At 42.4% G+C, this 21,557-nt stretch overlaps 1 protein-coding gene across 2 annotated transcripts in view; it reads left to right on the top strand.

Annotated features, from left to right (window-relative positions):
* LOC139751558 (uncharacterized) overlaps positions 1 to 21,557 on the top strand; it is a 346,101-nt gene that overhangs the window by 130,064 nt on the left and 194,480 nt on the right. For both annotated transcript variants that reach the window (XM_071667109.1, XM_071667108.1), the window contains 2 exons: positions 7,147 to 7,279; positions 14,761 to 14,908. In XM_071667109.1, coding sequence (XP_071523210.1) covers positions 7,147 to 7,279; positions 14,761 to 14,908 — 281 coding nt within the window. The remainder of the gene's footprint in view (positions 1 to 7,146; positions 7,280 to 14,760; positions 14,909 to 21,557) is intronic.

The raw sequence follows: 21,557 nt of genomic DNA, 5'->3' as shown, positions 1-21,557 counted from the left end.
ACATACAAATCCATTTGCTTTTCTAAGTATTTCTCACATACATTCTTCAAAGCAAACACCTGATCCACACATCCTCTACCACTTCTGAAACCACACTGCTCTTCCCCAATCTGATGCTCTGTACATGCCTTCACCCTCTCAATCAATACCCTCCCATATAATTTACCAGGAATACTCAACAAACTTATACCTCTGTAATTTGAGCACTCACTCTTATCCCCTTTGCCTTTGTACAATGGCACTATGCACGCATTCCGCCAATCCTCAGGCACCTCACCATGAGTCATACATACATTAAATAACCTTACCAACCAGTCAACAATACAGTCACCCCCTTTTTTAATAAATTCCACTGCAATACCATCCAAACCTGCTGCCTTGCCGGCTTTCATCTTCCGCAAAGCTTTTACTACCTCTTCTCTGTTTACCAAATCATTTTCCCTAACCCTCTCACTTTGCACACCACCTCGACCCAAACACCCTATATCTGCCACTCTGTCATCAGACACATTCAACAAACCTTCAAAATACTCATTCCATCTCCTTCTCACATCACCACTACTTGTTATCACCTCCCCATTTACGCCCTTCACTGAAGTTCCCATTTGCTCCCTTGTCTTACGTACCCTATTTACCTCCTTCCAGAACATCTTTTTATTCTCCCTAAAATTTACTGATAGTCTCTCACCCCAACTCTCATTTGCCCTTTTTTTCACCTCTTGCACCTTTCTCTTGACCTCCTGTCTCTTTCTTTTATACTTCTCCCACTCAATTGCATTTTTTCCCTGCAAAAATCGTCCAAATGCCTCTCTCTTCTCTTTCACTAATACTCTTACTTCTTCATCCCACCACTCACTACCCTTTCTAAACAGCCCACCTCCCACTCTTCTCATGCCACAAGCATCTTTTGCGCAATCCATCACTGATTCCCTAAATACATCCCATTCCTCCCCCACTCCCCTTACTTCCATTGTTCTCACCTTTTTCCATTCTGTACACAGTCTCTCCTGATACTTCTTCACACAGGTCTCCTTCCCAAGCTCACTTACTCTCACCACCTTCTTCACCCCAACATTCACTCTTCTTTTCTGAAAACCCATACTAATCTTCACCTTAGCCTCCACAAGATAATGATCAGACATCCCTCCAGTTGCACCTCTCAGCACATTGACATCCAAAAGTCTCTCTTTCGCACGCCTGTCAATTAACACGTAATCCAATAATGCTCTCTGGCCATCTCTCCTACTTACATAAGTATACTTATACATTTCTTTCTTTTCTTTCATACTTTGTCGCTGTCTCCCGCGTTTGCGAGGTAGCGCAAGGAAACAGACGAAAGAAATGGCCCCCCCCCCATACACATGTACATACGTCCACACACGCAAATATACATACCTACACAGCCTTCCATGGTTTACCCCAGACGCTTCACATGCCTTGATTCAATCCACTGACAGCACGTCAACCCCTGTATACCACATCGCTCCAATTCACTCTATTCCTTGCCCTCCTTTCACCCTCCTGCATGTTCAGGCCCCGATCACACAAAATCTTTTTCACTCCATCTTTCCACCTCCAATTTGGTCTCCCTCTTCTCCTCGTTCCCTCCACCTCCGACACATATATCCTCTTGGTCAATCTTTCCTCACTCATTCTCTCCATGTGCCCAAACCATTTCAAAACACCCTCTTCTGCTCTCTCAACCACGCTCTTTTTATTTCCACACATCTCTCTTACCCTTACGTTACTTACTCGATCAAACCACCTCACACCACACACTGTCCTCAAACATCTCATTTCCAGCACATCCATCCTCCTGCGCACATCTCTATCCATAGCCCACGCCTCGCAACCATACAACATTGTTGGAACCACTATTCCTTCAAACATACCCATTTTTGCTTTCCGAGATAATGTTCTCGACTTCCACACATTTTTCAAGGCTCCCAAAATTTTCGCCCCCTCCCCCACCCTATGATCCACTTCCGCTTCCATGGTTCCATCCGCTGACAGATCCACTCCCAGATATCTAAAACACTTCACTTCCTCCAGTTTTTCTCCATTCAAACTCACCTCCCAATTGACTTGACCCTCACCCCTACTGTACCTAATAACCTTGCTCTTATTCACATTTACTCTTAACTTTCTTCTTCCACACACTTTACCAAACTCAGTCACCAGCTTCTGCAGTTTCTCACATGAATCAGCCACCAGCGCTGTATCATCAGCGAACAACAACTGACTCACTTCCCAAGCTCTCTCATCCCCAACAGACTTCATACTTGCCCCTCTTTCCAGGACTCTTGCATTTACCTCCCTAACAACCCCATCCATAAACAAATTAAACAACCATGGAGACATCACACACCCCTGCCGCAAACCTACATTCACTGAGAACCAATCACTTTCCTCTCTTCCTACACGTACACATGCCTTACATCCTCGATAAAAACTTTTCACTGCTTCTAACAACTTGCCTCCCACACCATATATTCTTAATACCTTCCACAGAGCATCTCTATCAACTCTATCATATGCCTTCTCCAGATCCATAAATGCTACATACAAATCCATTTGCTTTTCTAAGTATTTCTCACATACATTCTTCAAAGCAAACACCTGATCCACACATCCTCTACCACTTCTGAAACCGCACTGCTCTTCCCCAATCTGATGCTCTGTACATGCCTTCACCCTCTCAATCAATACCCTCCCATATAATTTACCAGGAATACTCAACAAACTTATACCTCTGTAATTTGAGCACTCACTCTTATCCCCTTTGCCTTTGTACAATGGCACTATGCACGCATTCCGCCAATCCTCAGGCACCTCACCATGAGTCATACATACATTAAATAACCTTACCAACCAGTCAACAATACAGTCACCCCCCTTTTTAATAAATTCCACTGCAATACCATCCAAACCTGCTGCCTTGCCGGCTTTCATCTTCCGCAAAGCTTTTACTACCTCTTCTCTGTTTACCAAATCATTTTCCCTAACCCTCTCACTTTGCACACCACCTCGACCAAAACACCCTATATCTGCCACTCTGTCATCAGACACATTCAACAAACCTTCAAAATACTCATTCCATCTCCTTCTCACATCACCGCTACTTGTTATCACCTCCCCATTTACGCCCTTCACTGAAGTTCCCATTTGCTCCCTTGTCTTACGCACCCTATTTACCTCCTTCCAGAACATCTTTTTATTCTCCCTAAAATTTACTGATAGTCTCTCACCCCAACTCTCATTTGCCCTTTTTTTCACCTCTTGCACCTTTCTCTTGACCTCCTGTCTCTTTCTTTTATACTTCTCCCACTCAATTGCATTTTTTCCCTGCAAAAATCGTCCAAATGCCTCTCTCTTCTCTTTCACTAATACTCTTACTTCTTCATCCCACCACTCACTACCCTTTCTAAACAGCCCACCTCCCACTCTTCTCATGCCACAAGCATCTTTTGCGCAATCCATCACTGATTCCCTAAATACATCCCATTCCTCCCCCACTCCCCTTACTTCCATTGTTCTCACCTTTTTACATTCTGTACACAGTCTCTCCTGGTACTTCCCCACACAGGTCTCCTTCCCAAGCTCACTCACTCTCACCACCTTCTTCACCCCAACATTCACTCCTCTTTTCTGAAAACCCATACTAATTTTCACCTTAGCCTCCACAAGATAGTGATCAGACATCCCTCCAGTTGCACCTCTCAGCACATTAACATCCAAAAGTCTCTCTTTCGCACGCCTGTCAATTAACACGTAATCCAATAACGCTCTCTGGCCATCTCTCCTACTTACATAAGTATACTTATGTATATCTCGCTTTTTAAACCAGGTATTCCCAATCATCAGTCCTTTTTCAGCACATAAATCTACAAGCTCTTCACCATTTCCATTTACAACACTGAACACCCCATGCATACCAATTATTCCCTCAACTGCCACATTACTCACCTTTGCGTTCAAATCACCCATCACTATAACCCGGTCTCGTGCATCAAAACCGCTAACACACTCATTCAGCTGCTCCCAAAACACTTGCCTCTCATGATCTTTCTTCTCATGCCCAGGTGCATATGCACCAATAATCACCCACCTCTCTCCATCAACTTTCAATTTTACCCATATTAATCGAGAATTTACTTTCTTACATTCTATCACATACTCCCACAACTCCTGTTTCAGGAGTATTGCTACTCCTTCCCTTGCTCTTGTCCTCTCACTAACCCCTGACTTCACTCCCCAGACATTTCCAAACCACTCTTCCCCTTTACCCTTGAGCTTCGTTTCACTCAGAGCCAAAACATCCAGGTTCCTTTCCTCAAACATACTACCTATCTCTCCTTTTTTCACATCTTGGTTACATCCACACACATTTAGGCACCCCACTCTGAGCCTTCGAGGAGGATGATCACTCCCCGCGCGACTCCTCCTTCTGTTTCCCATTTTAGAAAGTTAATACAAGGAGGGGAGGATTTCCGGCCCCCCGCTCCCGTCCCCTCTAGTCGCTTTCTACGACACGCGAGGAATACGTGGGAAGTATTCTTTCACCCCTATCCCCAGGGATAATATACATATATATATACATATACACACACACACACATACACACACACACGCACATACACACACACACACACACACACACATATATACATATGCAAAATAATACGAGACAAAACTGTCAAAACTCTTAATTTACGGTTTACGTCAGTATGGAAACATTAGCCTGGAGTATTGTATAATGGTCGATAAATTGGATACGTGGCTTAGCCTCGTCCCTCGTCGTGACTGATGGCTGCCACAACCCTACACCTGCCGGGCTGCGGAAGCGCTACCTCGACTACATGCGGGTGGAGGGGGTCGTCATTTCATGTGTGGCGGGATGGAGACGTGAATGAATGAGGGCATTGGATAGGGTGCAGACAGCCATGGCCAGACCTCGACCTATGCCCTGCAAGAGTGCAAGAACCTCTGCGCCAAGGAGCAAGGACATGGTCACACCCATCGACAACGGTAACCTCCAGAAGACCGATTTCGACGATGAAGGCCTGCACTGTGGCTGAGAGATTGACTTGGGGAGGCAGAAGTGATATTGTGACAGTGATTGTGTCAGCGTCGCGTCGCCTCGCCGCAGTGTATCGAGGCAGACTTCCCCAGAACTTTTAAAGGGGAAGTAATGTTTATAGTTGTGTTAATGGAGTGATAGTTTTCATGCATGGTGTTTTTGACAAGAAAATAGTGAAGTTGGAGAAAAATGTAGCTTAGACATTGAAGCTTATTGATACAGTGGTGAAATTGATGAGAACTGCTATTGACGTTTGTGTGAATAAATTGTACATTTCCTTTTCCATAGCCAGAGGTTGAACCATTATGTGACATTCTTTTTTTTCATTCATTTCAATCTAAAAGTTTGTTTTCTAAATTGTTTCTTACTATACTTATACATATCTCGCTTTTTAAACCAGGTATTCCCAATCATCAGTCCTTTTTCAGCACATAAATCTACAAGCTCTTCACCATTTCCATTTACAACACTGAACACCCCATGCATACCAATTATTCCCTCAACTGCCACATTACTCACCTTTGCATTCAAATCACCCATCACTATAACCCGGTCTCGTGCATCAAAACCGCTAACACACTCATTTAGCTGCTCCCAAAACACTTGCCTCTCATGATCTTTCTTCTCATGCCCAGGTGCATATGCACCAATAATCACCCACCTCTCTCCATCAACTTTCAGTTTTACCCATATTAATCGAGAATTTACTTTCTTACATTCTATCACATACTCCCACAACTCCTGTTTCAGGAGTATTGCTACTCCTTCCCTTGCTCTTGTCCTCTCACTAACCCCTGACTTCACTCCCCAGACATTTCCAAACCACTCTTCCCCTTTACCCTTGAGCTTCGTTTCACTCAGAGCCAAAACATCCAGGTTCCTTTCCTCAAACATACTACCTATCTCTCCTTTTTTCACATCTTGGTTACATCCACACACATTTAGGCACCCCACTCTGAGCCTTCGAGGAGGATGAGCACTCCCCGCGTGATATATGCAGATATATGCATGATATTTTTGCCAGTTGTGTTGTTTGGTTGCTAGTGACATCATTGGATAAGATAATGAATCATACATACCAAAGCCATAATCATGGCTTAAAGCACTCTACATTGTAACAGCATGATCGTGGCTCAAAGCAACGAAAGGGTTAAGGGGTTGTATTACCCTCCTTGTGTGTAGGTATACTCCCAATGCTCACAAGACAAACTGACTCTGGAGAGAAAGTTGAGTTTTGATTACTGAAAGACTCTCACTTGAAGCAGTGTCCCATAGACAGTTTTTAGGATGCTGTCTCCTACTGTACCATGCCCTCTCTTTTGAAAACTTTTCTCTCAAATAATGATAACTGTGTTTGGATGGTTGTGATGCTTTGATAGTTGAGGCAAGCAGTGCAGTCAGTATGACATCCAGTGGGATGATGATGTCATTGCAGAGTGGGGTATCTTTTTGCCAAAATAGCCGACCTGGACCAAGATGTTGGCCAAAACTACTGAATATATGATTAGCAAGGGACTAGCAGCATTTACCTGACCAGAAGGCAGAGGGTTAGATGTTTCTAATCCCTGGGATAGCCAGATTCCCTCAAAACTCACAGGACACCACCCTGGAGAGAAAGAGTTCTTCATTCTTCAAAATTTACATCTTAGGAAAGGGAATGTGCCACTAGGAATTTTGGTAGAATAGATAATTTTTAATCATGAGGTGAATGCTTGCATAATGGACAATACTGTATACTTAAATAAAATGCAAATAATGAAACAATGTATGTGAGAAGCTTTGATAAAATGCAAGCTTGACAAAAGTTAGTGGGAGTAAGTATCTGTATAGGTCAATGTTTATGTAGGACAAAAGGATAGAGCATGCTTTTGATAGTGAAGTATAACTAGAGCAGTGTTTGAGCTTAAAAGCCATCGCCTCAGTATTTTGAATGGAATCTGTTCATACTGTTGTTGTTTGATCATTAGACATGTTTTTGAATTAAGATAACTTTTCTGGATATGTTTTGATTAATATAGATATCTTTAAAAGCAATAAGAGATTTACATATTATTCTTTGTTGACAGAGCATTGTGACAGGACTGGGTGAACCAGTAAATACTCAGCCTCAAGAAAGTGCTGATGGAGACATCTTGCAGCAAGCTTTAAAGAATATTGGACTCTCACAACCAAGGGACCATATACACCCTCATAAAGAAGGTGATATGATGTATTATATCCATTTTTCCTAAATGGATAATTTTATTCTTTTTTTCATAGTTATTATACTTAGTTGCTGTCTCCTGCGCTAATGAGGTAGGGCAGGGAAACAGACAAAAGAATGGCCCAACCCTTCCACATACACATGTATATACATAAACACCCACACATGCACATATACGTACCTATACATTTCAATGCATACATACATATATATACACAGACATATACATATATACACATGTACACATCCACACTTGCTGCCTTTATCCATTCCCGTCTCCACCCCTCCACACATGAACTGGCACCTGCTCCCCCTGCTCATGCACGAGGTAGTGCTAGGAAAAGACAACAAAGGCCGCATTCGTTCACACTCAGCCTCTAGCTGTCATGTGTAATGCACTGAAAACGCAGCTCCCTTTCCACATCCAGGCACCACAAAACTTCCTATGGTTTACCTCAAACACTTCACATGCTCTGGTTCAATCCATTGACAGCACATCAACCCCGGTATACCACATCTTTCCAGTTCACTCTATTCCTTGCATGCCTTTTCCTCCTGTATGTTCAGGCCCTGATCGCTCAAAATCTTTTTCATTCCATCCTTCCACCTACAATTTGGTCTTCCACTTCTCCTTATTCCCTCTACCTCTGACACATGTATCCTCTTTGTCAATCATTCCTTACTCATTCTCTCCATGTGACCAAACCATTTCAATACACCCTCTCCTTCTCTCTCAACCACACTCCTTTTATTACTGCACATCTCTCTTACCCTTTCAATACTTACTCGATCAAACCACCTCACACCCCATATTGTCCTCGAACATCTCATTTCCAACACATCCACCCTCCTCTGCACAACTGTATCTATAACCTTGCAACCATATAACATTGTTAGAACCACTATTCCATCAAACATACCCATTTTTTCTCTCTGAGATAACATTATCTCCTTCCACACATTCTTCAATGCTCCCAGCACCTTTGCCCCCTCCCCCACCCTGTGACTCACTTCCACTTCCATGGTTCCATCTGCTGCTAAGTCCACTCCCAGATATCTAAAACACTTCACTTCCTCCTGTTTTTCTCCATTCAAACTTACCTCCAAATTAACTTGTCGCTCAACCCTGATAACCTTGCTCTTATTCACATTTACTCTCAACTTTCTCCTTTCACAAACTTTACCAAACTCAGTCACCAACCTCTGCAGTTTCTCACCCGAATCACCCACCAGTGCTGTATCATCAGCGAACAACAACTGACTCACTTCCCAAGCCCTCTTGTCCACAACAGACTGCACAAATTTAACTACCATATAGACATCATGCACCCCTGCCACAAACCAATCACTTTCCTCTCTTCCTACTCACAGATGCCTTACATCCTTGATAAAAACTTTTTGCTACTTCTAGCAACTTACCTCTGCAGTTTCTCACCCGAATCACCCACCAGTGCTGTATCATCAGCGAACAACAACTGACTCACTTCCCAAGCCCTACTCACAGATGCCTTACATCCTTGATAAAAACTTTTTGCTACTTCTAGCAACTTACCTCTGCAGTTTCTCACCCGAATCACCCACCAGTGCTGTATCATCAGCGAACAACAACTGTCTCACTTCCCAAGCCCTCTTGTCCACAACAGACTGCACAAATTTAACTACCATATAGACATCATGCACCCCTGCCACAAACCAACATTCATTGGGATCCAATCACTTTCCTCTCTTCCTACTCACAGATGCCTTACATCCTTGATAAAAACTTTTTGCTACTTCTAGCAACTTACCTCCCACACCATATACTCTTAATGCCTTCCACATATGCCTTCTCCAGGTCCATAAATGCTACATACAAAAATCCACGTGTTTTTCTTGCTTCATACAAATTCATCTGTTTTTCTAAGTATTTGTCACATACATTCTTCAAAGCAAACACCTGATCCACACATCCTCTACCACTTCTGAAACCACACTGCTCTTCCCCAATCTGATGCTCTATACATGTCTTCAATCTCTCAATCAGTGCCCTCCCATATAATTTCCCAGGAATACTCAAAAAACTTATACCTTTGTAATTTGAATACTCACCTTTATCTCCTTTGCCTTTCTTTTAACAATGGCATTGTGTATACATTCCGCCCATCCTCAGGCTCTTCACCATGAACCATACATACATTGAATATCCTTACCTACCAGTCAACAACACAGTCACCCTCTTTTTTAATAAATTCCACTGCAATACCATCCAAACCCGACGCCTTGCCGGTTTCATCTTCTGCAAAGCTTTTACTACCTCTTCTCTGTTTACCAAACCATTCTCCCTGATCTTCTCACCGCACACCGGCTCGACCAAAACACCTTATATCTGCCGCTCTATCATCAAACACATTCAACACACCTTCAAAATACTTACTCCATCGCCCTCTCTCTTCACCACTACTTATTACCTCCCCATTAGCCTCCTTCACCGATGTTCCCATTTGTTCTCTTGTCTTACGCACTTTATTTACCTCCTTCTAAAACATCTTTTTATTCTACCTAAAATTTAATGATTCTCTCTCACCCCAACTCTAACTTGCCCTCCTTTTCACTTCTTGCACCTTTCTCTTGACCCTCTGCCTCTTTCTTTTATACATCTCCCAGTCATTCACACTACTTCCCTGCAAAAATCATCCAAAAGCTTCTCCCACGACTCACTACCCTTTTTAATCTGCCCACCTCCCACCTTTCTCATGTCACAAGCATCTTTTGCGCAAGCCATCACTGCTTCCCTAAATACATCCCATTCCTCCCCCACTCTCCTTATGTCATTTGCTCTCACCTTTTTCCATTCTGCACTCAATCTCTCCTGGTACTTCTTCACACAGTTCTCCTTTCCAAGCTCACTTTCTTCCACCACTCTCTTCACCCCAACATTTTCTTCTTTTCTGAAAACCTCTACAAATCTTCACCTTCACCTCCACAAGATAATGATCAGACATCCCTCCAGTTGCACCTCTCAACACATTAACATCCAAAAGTCTCTCTTTCGCACGCCTATCAATTAACATGTAATCCATTAACGCTCTCTGGCTATCTCTCCTACTTACATACGTATACTTATGTATATTTCTTTTTAAACCAGGTATTCCCAGTCACCAGTCCTTTTTCAGCACATAAATCTACAAGCTCTTCACCATTTCAATTTATAATACAGGACACCCCATGTACACCAATTATACCCTCAACTGCCACATTACTCACGTATGCATTTAAATCACCCATCACTATAACCCGATCTCATGCATCAAATCTGCTAACACACTCACTCAGCTGCTCCCAAAACACTTGCCTCTCATGATCTTTCCTCTTATGACCAGGTGCATAGGCACCAGTAATCACCCATCTCTCTCTATTAATTTCCCATCGCCACCTCGCCACGCATGAAATAACAACCCCCTCCCTCCTCATGTGTGCGAGGTAGCGCTGAGAAAAGACAACAAAGGCCACATTTGTTCACACTCAGTCTCTAGCTGTCATGTAATAATGCACCGAAACCACAGCTCCCTTTCCACATCCAGGCCCCACAGAACTTTCCATGGTTTACCCCAGACGCTTCACGTGCCCTGGTTCAATCCATTGACAACACGTCGACACCAGTATACCACATCGTTCCAGTTCACTCTATTCCTTGCATGCCTTTGACCCTCCTGCATGTTCAGGCCCCGATCACTCAAAATCTTTTTCACTCCATCTTTCCACTCCAATTTGATCTCCCACTTCTTCTCGTTCCCTTCACTTCTGACACATATATCCTGTTGGTCAATCTTTCCTCACTCATTCTCTCCATGTGATCCAAACATTTCAAAACACCCTCCTCTGCTCTCTCAACCACACTCTTTTTATTACCACACATCTCTCTTACCCTATTATCACTTACTCGATCAAACCACCTCACACCACATATTGCCCTCAGACATCTCATTTCCAGCACATCCACCCTCCTGCGCACAACTCTATCCATAGCCCATGCCTCGCACCATATAACATTGTTGGAACCACTATTCCTTCAAACATACCCATTTTTGCTTTCCGAGATAATGTTCTCGCCTTCCACACATTCTTCAATGCTCCCAGAACTTTCGCCCCTCCCCATCCTATGATTCACTTCCGCTTCAATGGTTCCATCCGCTGCCAAATCCACTCCCAGATATCTACAACACTTCACTTCCTCAAGTTTTTCTCCATTCAAACTTACCTCCCAATTGACTTGACCCTCAACCCCACTGTACCTAATAACCTTGCTCTTATTCACATTCACTCTCAGCTTTCTTCTTTCACACACTTTACCAAACTCAGTCACCAGCTTCTGCAGTTTCTCATATGAATCAGCCACCAGCGCTGTATCATCAGCGAACAACAACTGACTCTTTTCCCAAGCTCTCTCATCCACAACAGACTGCATACTTGCCCTCTTTCCAAAACTCTTGCATTCACCTCCCTAGCAACCCCATCCATAAACAAATTAAACAACCATGGAGACATCACACACCCCTGCCGCAAACCTACATTCACTGAGAACCAATCACTTTCCTCTCTTCCTACATGTACACATGCCTTACATCCTTGATTAAAATCTTTCACTGCTCCTAACAACTTGCCTCCCACACCATATACTCTTAATACCTTCCACAGATCATCTCTATCAGATCTATCATATGCCTTCTCCAGATCCATAAATGCTATATACAAATCCATTTGCTTTTCTAAGTATTTCTCACATACATTCTTCAAAGCAAACACCTGATCCACACATCCTCTACCACTTCTAAAACCACACTGCTCTTCCCCAGTCTGATGCTCTGTACATGCCTTCACCCTCTCAATCAATACCCTCCCATATAATTTCCTAGGAATACTCAACAAACTTATACCTCTGTAATTTGAGCACTCACTTTTATACCCTTTGCCTTTGTACAATGGCACTATGCAAGCATTCCGCCAATCCTCAGGCACCTCACCATGAGTCATACATACATTATATAACCTTACCAATCAGTCAACGATACAGTCACCCCCTTTTTTAATAAATTCCACTGCAATACCATCCAAACCCCGCTGCCTTGCCGGCTTTCATCATCTGCAAAGCTTTTACTACCTCTTCTCTGTTTACCAAATCATTTTCCCTAACCCTCTCACTTTGCACACCACATCAACCAAAACACCCTATATCTGCCACTCTATCATCAAACACATTCAACAAACCTTCAAAATACTCACTCCATCTCCTTCTCACATCACCACTACTTGTTATCACCTCCCCATTTACCCCCATCACTGAAGTTCCCACTTGTTCCTTTGTCTTACGCACTTTATTTACCTCCTCCCAAAACATCTTTTTATTCTCCCTAAAATTTAATGATACTCTCTCACCCCATCTCTCATTTGCCCTCTTTTTCACCTCTTGCACCTTTCTCTTGACCTCCTGCCTCTTTCTTTTATACATCTCCCAGTCATTTGCATTATTTCCCTGCAAAAATCGTCCAAATGCCTCTCTCTTCTCTTTCACTAATAATCTTACTTCTTCATCCCACCACTCACTACCCTTTCTAATCAACCCACCTCCCACTCTTCTCATGCCACAAGCATCTTTTGCGCAAGCCATCACTGCTTCCCTAAATACATCCCATTCCTCCCCCACTCCCCTTACGTCCCTTGTTCTCACCTTTTTCCATTCTATACTCAGTCTCTCCTGGTACTTCCTCACACAAGTCTCCTTCCCAAGCTCACTTACTCTCACCACTCTTTTCACCCCAACATTCTCTCTTCTTTTCTGAAAACCCATACAAATCTTCACCTTCGCCTCCACAAGATAATGATCAGACATCCCTCCAGTTGCACCTTTCAGCACATTAACATCCAAAAGTCTCTCTTTTGTGCACCTATCACTTAACACATTATCCAATAATGCTCTCTGGCCATCTCTCCTACTTACATACGTATATTTATGTATATCTCTCTCTTTAAACCAGGTATTCCCAATCACCAGTCCTTTTTCAGCACATAAATCTACAAGCTCTTCACCATTTCCATTTACAACACTGAACACCCCATGTACACCAAATATTCCCTCAACTGCCACATTACTCACCTTTGCATTCAAATCTCCCATCACTATAACCTGGTCTCGTGCATCAAAACTACTAACACACTCACTCAGCTGCTCCCAAAACACTTGCCTCTCATGATCTTTCTTCTCATGCTCAGGTGCATATGCACCAATAATCACCCATCTCTCTCCATCAACTTTCAGTTTTACCCATGTCAATCTAGAGTTTACTTTCTTATTAACTGTATTTATGTGACCGCTACTAGTTTGGTGTGATTTACATCCATATATGCCCACTTTTGATACTCATACCATTATCCCTGGGGATAGGGGAGAAAGAATACTTCCCATGCATTCCCCATATGTCGTAGAAGGCAACTAAAGGGGATGGGAGCGGCGGGTTTAAAACCCTTCCCTCCTTGTATTTTAACAATGTTATATGGTTGCGAGGCGTGGGCTATAGATAGAGTTGTGTGGAGGAGGGTGGATATTTTGGAAATGAGATGTTTGAGGACAATATGTGGTGTGAGGTGGTTTGATCGGGTAAGTAATGAAAGGGTAAGAGAGATGTGTGGTAATAAACAGAGTGTGGTTGAGAGAGCAGAAGAGGGTGTTTTGAGATGGTTTGGTCACATGGAGAGAATGAGTGAGGAAAGATTGACAAAGAGGATCTATGTGTCAGAGGTGGATGGAATGAGGAGAAGTGGGAGACCAAATTGGAGGTGGGAGGATGGAGTGAAAAAGATTTTGAGCGATTGGGGCCTGAACATGCAGGAGGGTGAAAGGCATGCAAGGAATAGAGTAAATTGGAACGATGTGGTATACTGGGGTCGACGCTGTCAGTGGATTGAACCAGGGCATGTGAAGTGTCTGGGGTAAACCATGGAAAGTTTTGTGGAGCCTGGATGTGGAAAGGGAGCTGTGGTTTTGGTGCATTATACATGACAACTAGAGACTGAGTGTGAATGATAGTGGCCTTTGTTGTCTTTTCTTAGTGCTACCTCACACTAGGGGAGGGGGTTGTCATATCATGTGTGGCGGGGTGGCAACTGGAATGAATAAAGGCAGCAAGTATGAATTATGTACATGTGTATATATGTATATGTGTGTATGTATGTATATGTATACGTTGAAGTGTATAGATATGTATATGTGCGTGTTTGGAGGTATATGTATATACACGTGTATGTGGCTGGGTTTGGGCCATTCTTTCATCTGTTTCCTTGCGCTACCTTGCTAACGCGGTAGACAGCAACAAAGTATAATAATGATAATAACTATTAAAAAATCCACAGATTGTAGTACTCCACATTTTATTAATTCATCCAACTAGTTTGAAATATAACTTAAAGTTGAAGGGTAGATTGAAATGCATGTTATGTTTTCTAGGTATTAAACTGAAAATAGAACCTGAAGACAGAGGACAAATAGAAGAAGGTTGGCCTGTGGAGAGCCAGATCGATGCATCACGGTTCAGTGAGTGTAAGAAGGTTGGGGTTATGACACTCACTGACCGTATTCATGGAAGTGGAATGAAGTAAGTCATTTGTAACCTGTTGTTTCCATGTGATCCTTGACTTTTACTACTTGCAACATTCGTTGTAAGTAAGCTGTTTGTGAGATTCAACACTAGTGATTATAGGTAGATCATTTAGCCTCAGTTGCCGATGGAAGAACTGATTATAAACACACTCTCTCAAATCTGATAACCTTGGGACCTGATTTTCCAGATTTGGGGTATCTTATAGTAAATAATATGAATTTCAAATTAACCTTTATAGTTTTTCAGTATATAAGTTTATCCTTGGAGTGGGGAGAAAGAATTCTACACTTGTATTCCCTTCTTATTGTAAGTGACAAAAGGGGATGGGAGCTAGTGCTTGAACCCCCCCCCCCCTCTTCATGTATTCCAATGTCTGTAAGTAGTCAAGCAAGGAGTGCTCATCTTCCTTGAAGGTTCATGCTGGGATGCCTAAGTATGTGTGAATGTAACCAAGATGAGAAGAGAGGAGTGATAGATAATATGTTTGAGGAAAGAAACCTGAATGTTCTAGCTAGAGTGAAACAGAACTCAGGTGTTAAGGCAATGAATGGTGGTTGTTTACATAAAATACCAGTTTCATTCAGGGTGATTGAAACCTGAATGTTCTAGCTAGAGTGAAACAAAACTCAGGTGTAAAGGCAATGAATGGTGGTTGTTTACATAAAATACCAGTTTCATTCAGGGTGATTTTCTAAGCTTAAGATCGACACAGGTACGGACCTTTGGTGTTTTAAGGCATCCAGGGGGTCAAACGAAGCTGTCAAGACTGAGCGTGGACGAATATAGCTTTTGTTGTCTTTTCCTAGTGCTACCTTGCATGCAGGCGGGGAGAGGGGGTGTAATTTCATGTGTGGCGGGGTGTCAGCGGGAATGGATAAAGGAGAAAAGTCAGAGGTTGGTGAGAGGACAAGAGCTAAGGAAGGAGGAGCTTTACTCCTGAAGTAGGGGTTGTAGGAGTGTCTGATAGAGTGTAAGAAAGTGAATTATAGGTTGATGTGGGTAAAAATGAAATTGGATGACAAAACATGAGTGATTATTAGTTTTTATGCACTTGGCCTTCAGAGGATAGATCATGAGAGGCAAGTGTTTTGGCAGCAGCTGAGTGAGAGTGTCAGCAGTTTTTATGTAAGAGACCAGGTATTAGTACTAATGGGTGATTTAGTGATGGCTGTGTAGTGAGTCAGCACTTCAGCAGTTGTCAAGTTACACTTTGACCCTGGGAGTTATCTTTTCTTTCTGCCTCTTTCACATATGTACTATTGGCATTCTGTCCACAAACATACAATTTCTTCCTGTCATACTTGACACTTGACAACACTTTAACTCACACAACTCATTCTTCATAACTTTAGATTTTCTTGTGGTGAGTGCTATGTGCTCTCCTTGCCTTTTGACAAAATGTTAGGAGCAATAGATAGAATTAGTAGGAAGGAGCATTAGGTAGAAAAAGTTAGGTTGATTTAGTAGGTAGGAACATTAGGCACAAGCATTACATAGAAGTAGTCTGTAGGAACATTAGGTAGGAGCATCTACAAACTCTGCACTAGAGTTGCCCTCTGCCAGTGGCCTGTTAAGAGTGAGACACTCAAGGGGTAACAAATGGCATTAGAATTCACTAGTTAAGGAGAATTTATTGCCATGGTCACTCCCTTGAGGGAGTCCCAGAATGCAACAGGCCTCATAGCTTTAGATAGGTAGATTTAAAAGTGAAGTTAAGTATTGTGGTAGTTGAAGGTATAATTGGGAGCGTGGAATATTCACTGTTATGAATGGAAATGATGAACAGCTTATGGAATTGTGTGTAGAAAAAGAACTAGTGATTGGGAATACCTGGTTCAAAAAGAGGGACATACACAAGTGTATTTATGTAGGTATGAGAAAGTATCTGCAAGCATCATTGGATTACATATTGATTGATTGGCATGAAATGAGAGACATCTGGATGTAAATGTGCTGCAAGAGTACTGTTTTGTGGAAGTGAGGGGTAAGGTTTGTCAAGGTTTTAGGAAAAGAGGAAACAGTGTCAGTGAGAAGAGAGTGGTGAGATTAACTGAGCTTGGAAAAGAGACTTGTGTGAAGAAATACCAGGAGAGATTGGGTGTACAATGGCAAAAGGTGAGAGCAAATGAAGCAAGGGGAGTGGATGAGGAATGGGAAGTATTTAGGGAGGCAGTGCTGGCATATGCAAGAGATGCATGTGGTATTTGAAGGGTGGAAGATGGGCAGCATAAAAAGGGAAGTGAATGGTGGAATGAAGTAAATTCACTATTGAAAGAGACAAAAGAGGCATTTTGGTGGTACTTACAAACAAAGAGTGTAAATGATTGGTACTGTACATGAGAGAGCAGCAGGAGGTCAGGAGGAAGGTGCAGGGGTTGAAAAGTAGGGAAAATGAGAGTTGGGATGAGTGAATATCAGTAAACTATAGGGAGAATAAGGTGATGTTTTGAATGGAGGTAAATATGATTTGTGAAAAACAAGAGAACAAATTAAAGCATTGGTAAAGGGGATATAAGAGGAAGTGATAACAGGCAGTGATGAATTGAGGAGATGGAGTGAGTATTTTGAAGGACCGTTGAATGTGTTTGATGATGGTGTGGCAGATGAGGGTGTTTTGGTTAGGGTGGTGTGAAGTGAGATAGTCAGAGTGGTTTGGTGAAGAGGGAAGAGGTGTTGAAAGCCTTACATAGGATGAAATGTGGCAAGGTGGCTGGAGGGAATGGTATTGTAGTTGAATTTATTGAGAAAGGGGGTGACTGTCTTGTTCCTTGGTTGGTAAGGATTATCAGTATTTGTATGAATCATAGTGAGATGTGTGAGGATTGGCAGAATGCATGTATAGTGACATTGCATAAAGGCAAAGGGGATATAGGTGAGTGTTCAAACTGCAGAGGTATAAGTTTGTTTAGTATGCTTGGTAAGTTGTATGGGAGGTTTTTGATAGAGAGGGTGAAAGCAGGTACAGAGCATCAGACTGGGAAGGAGCAGTGTAGTTTCAGAAGTCAGTGAGGATTTGTGGATCAGGTGTTTGCTGTAAGGAATTTGGAAGAGAAATAATCAGAGAAACAGATGGATTTGTATGTAAGATTTATGGGCTTAGAAAAAGCATACAATAGAGTTGATAGATAAGCCTTGTAGAAGGTCTTAAGAATATATGATGTAGAAGAAAAGCTGTTAGAAGCAGTAAGGAGTTTTTATCAAAGATGTAAGGCATGTGTATGAGTAGGAAGAGAGGAGAGAGATTGGTTCCCAGTCAACTTGAAATTACCGCAGCCACCAGGCTAGCTTGCTGGGTGGCCACGTTTATTTACATTCTTTACACTGCACTTGTTGGTAGTGATACTGCCATTCTGTGAGATTCTTAGCTTATTTTGCTTAAATATAACCATAGCTATGGCTTCTAAGACATATGAGAGTGTCAATGGTATCAAACATAAACACCAGTCCATATCGATCCAAGATAAAGTAGAACTGTTGAAAAAAATGGACCATGGTGTTTCGGTGTGTAACCTGTGTGACATCTACAGTATTGGTTCATCAACTGTTTATGATATAAAGAAGTAAAGGGAGAAAATATTGAAATTCTATGCTGACAGTGATTCCAAGAAGCAAGTGATGATTAGAAAAACTATGAAAGATGGTAAGAGTACTGAGCACGATCGAGTGAAGATGCAATGGTTTCTACAGCATCAGAATGATGGAGTGGACTTGTCAAGTAGCATGATAATGGACAAAGCTAAGTTGTTCCATAAAGAGCTTAAATTACAACGCGAGCATGACTGTGGTGAAGGACGGATTCAAAGATTCAAGAAGCGTCATGGAATTTCTGTGAATAGAGTGTGCAGAGAAAACCGGTCTGCAGACCATGAAGGAGCTGCCGAGTATGTGGACGAATTTGTAAAACTCGTAGCTGACGTGCACCTCAGTCCTGAGCAGGTGTATAATGTATTTCGTTTATTTATTTGATTTGCATTTGATATTTGTTTGATTTAAATTTCCAGCAGTCCATGGTATACTTTAAACACATGGGAGATATATAATTAGTGGGTTAGAGGTGAGTTGATGAATTATTATTGCGTGACCATGGCTGGTCCGGCAAAATGGTTAATTCAGCAAGGCTTTGGAACCAAGAGTGCCAGAAAATTGGTGGTGTACCTGTATTAGGTTCAGTAGGGTTGAAGGACAAGTTAGTTTGGATGTAAGTTTTGATGGAGAAAAATTAGAGGAAATGAAGTGTTTTGAATGTCTGGGAATGGACTTAGCAGCAAATGGAAACATGGAAGCAGATGTGAGTCACAGGTTGGGGAGGGGGTGAAGGTTCTGGGAGCACTGAAGAATGTGTGGAAGGTGAGAACGTTATCTCGGAGAGCAAAAATGGGTATATTTGAAAGAATAGTAGTTCCTACAATGTTATATAGTTGCGAGGCATGGGCTATAGATGGGGTTGCGCGAAGGAGGGTGGATGTGTTGGAAATGAGAGCAGAAGAGGGTATATTGAAATGGGTTGGTCACATGGAGAGAATGAGTGAGGAAAGATTGACAAAGAGGATATATGTGTCTGAGGTGGAGGGAACGAGGAAAAGTGGGAGACCAAATTGGAGGTGGAAGGATGGAGTGAAAAAGATTTTTAGCAATTGGGGCCTGAACATGCAGGAGGGTGAAAGGTGTGCAAGGAATAGAGTGAATTGGAACGATGTGGTATACCGGGATCGATGTACTGTCAGTGGATTGAACCAGGGCATGTGAAGCGTCTGGGGTAAACCATAGAAAGTTTTGTGTAGCCTGGATGTGGAAAGGGAGCTGTGGTTTCAGTGCATTATACACGACAGCTAGAGACTGAGTGTGAACGAATAGGGCCTTTGTTGTCTTTTCTTAGCGGTACCTCATGCTTGTGCAGGGGGAGGGGGTTGACATTTCATGTGTGGCGGAGGGAAGCAGTGATGGCTTGCGGAAAAGATGCTTATGGCATGAGAAAGGTGGGAGGTGGGCTGATTAGAAAGGGTAGTGAGTGGTGGGATGAAGAAGTAGGATTGTTAGTGAAAGAGAAGAGAGAGGCGTTTGGACGATTTTTGCGTGGAAGTTGTGCAAATGACTGAGAGATGTATAAAAGTAAGAGGCAGGAGGTCAAGAGAAAGGTGCAGGAGGTGATAAAGAGGACAAATGAGAGTCAGGGTGAGAGAGTATCATTCAATTTTAGGGAGAATAAAAAGATGTTTTGGAAGGAGATAAATAAAAGAGGACAAATGAGAGTTAGGGTGAGAGAGTATCATTAAATTTTAGGGAGAATAAAAAGATGTTTTGGAAGGAGATAAATAAAAGAGGACAAATGAGAGTTAGGGTGAGAGAGTATCATTAAATTTTAGGGAGAATAAAAAGATGTTTTGGAAGGAGATAAATAAAGTGTGTAAGACAAGAGAACAAATGGGAATATCGGTGAAAGTGGCCAATGGGGAGGTAATAACAAGTAGTGGTGAAGGAGATGAAGTGAACTTTGCAGAAGATGAAAGCCAGCAAGGCAGTGGGTTTGGATGGTATTGCAGTGGAATTTATTAAAAAAGGGGGTGACTGTGTTATTGACTGGTTGGTAAGGATATTTAATGTATGTATGACTCATGGTTTCCCATGGATAGAGTTGTGCGCAGGAGGATGGATGTGCTGGAAATGAGATGTTTGAGGACAATGTGTGGTGTGAGGTGGTTTGATCGAGTGAGTAACGTAAGGGTAAGAGAGATGTGTGGAAATAAAAAGAGCGTGGTTGAGAGAGCAGAAGAGGGTGTTTTGAAGTGGTTTGGGCACATGGAGAGGATGAGTGAGGAAAGATTGACCAAGAGGATATATGTGTCGGAGGTGGAGGGAACAAGGAGAAGAGGGAGACCAAATTGGAGGTGGAAAGATGGAGTGAAAAAGATTTTGTGTGATCGGGGCCTGAACATGCAGGAGGGTGAAAGGAGGGCAAGGAATAGAGTGAATTGGAGCGATGTGGTATACCGGGGCTGACGTGCTGTCAGTGGATTGAATCAAGGCATGTGAAGCGTCTGGGGTAAACCATGGAAAGCTGTGTAGGTATGTATATTTGCGTGTGTGGACGTAAGTATATACATGTGTATGGGGGGGGGGTTTGGGCCATTTCTTTCGTCTGTTTCCTTGCGCTACCTCGCAAACGCGGGAGACAGCGACAAAGTATAAAAAAAAAAAAAAAATGACTCATGGTAAGGTGCTTGAGGATTGGTGGAATGCATTCATAGTGCCATTGTACACAGGCAAAGGGGATAAAGGTGAGTGCTCAAATTACAAAGGTATAAGTTTGTTGAGTATTCCTGGGAGATTATAAGGGAGGGTATTGATTGAGAGGGTGAAAGCAATTACAGAGCATCAGATTGGGAAGAGCAGTGTGGTTTCAGAAGTGGTAGAGGGTGTGTGGATCAGGTGTTTGCTTTGAAGAATGTATGTGAGAGATACTTGGAAAAGCAAATGGATTTGTATGTAGCATTTATGGATCCGGAGAAGGCATATGATAGAGTTGATAGAGATGCTTTGTGGAAAGTATTTTATTAAGAGTATATGGTGTGGGCGGTAAGCTGCTAGAGGCCGTGAAAAGTTTTTATCAAGGATGTAAGGCATGTGTATGAGTAGGAAGAGAGGA

This window comes from Panulirus ornatus, chromosome 11 (genome assembly GCF_036320965.1).
Source record: "Panulirus ornatus isolate Po-2019 chromosome 11, ASM3632096v1, whole genome shotgun sequence".
In the NCBI taxonomy this organism is placed as follows: Eukaryota; Metazoa; Arthropoda; class Malacostraca; order Decapoda; family Palinuridae; genus Panulirus; species Panulirus ornatus.
Note: the sequence above shows the minus strand (reverse complement) of the source record. Positions and strands in the feature narration are given on the sequence as shown.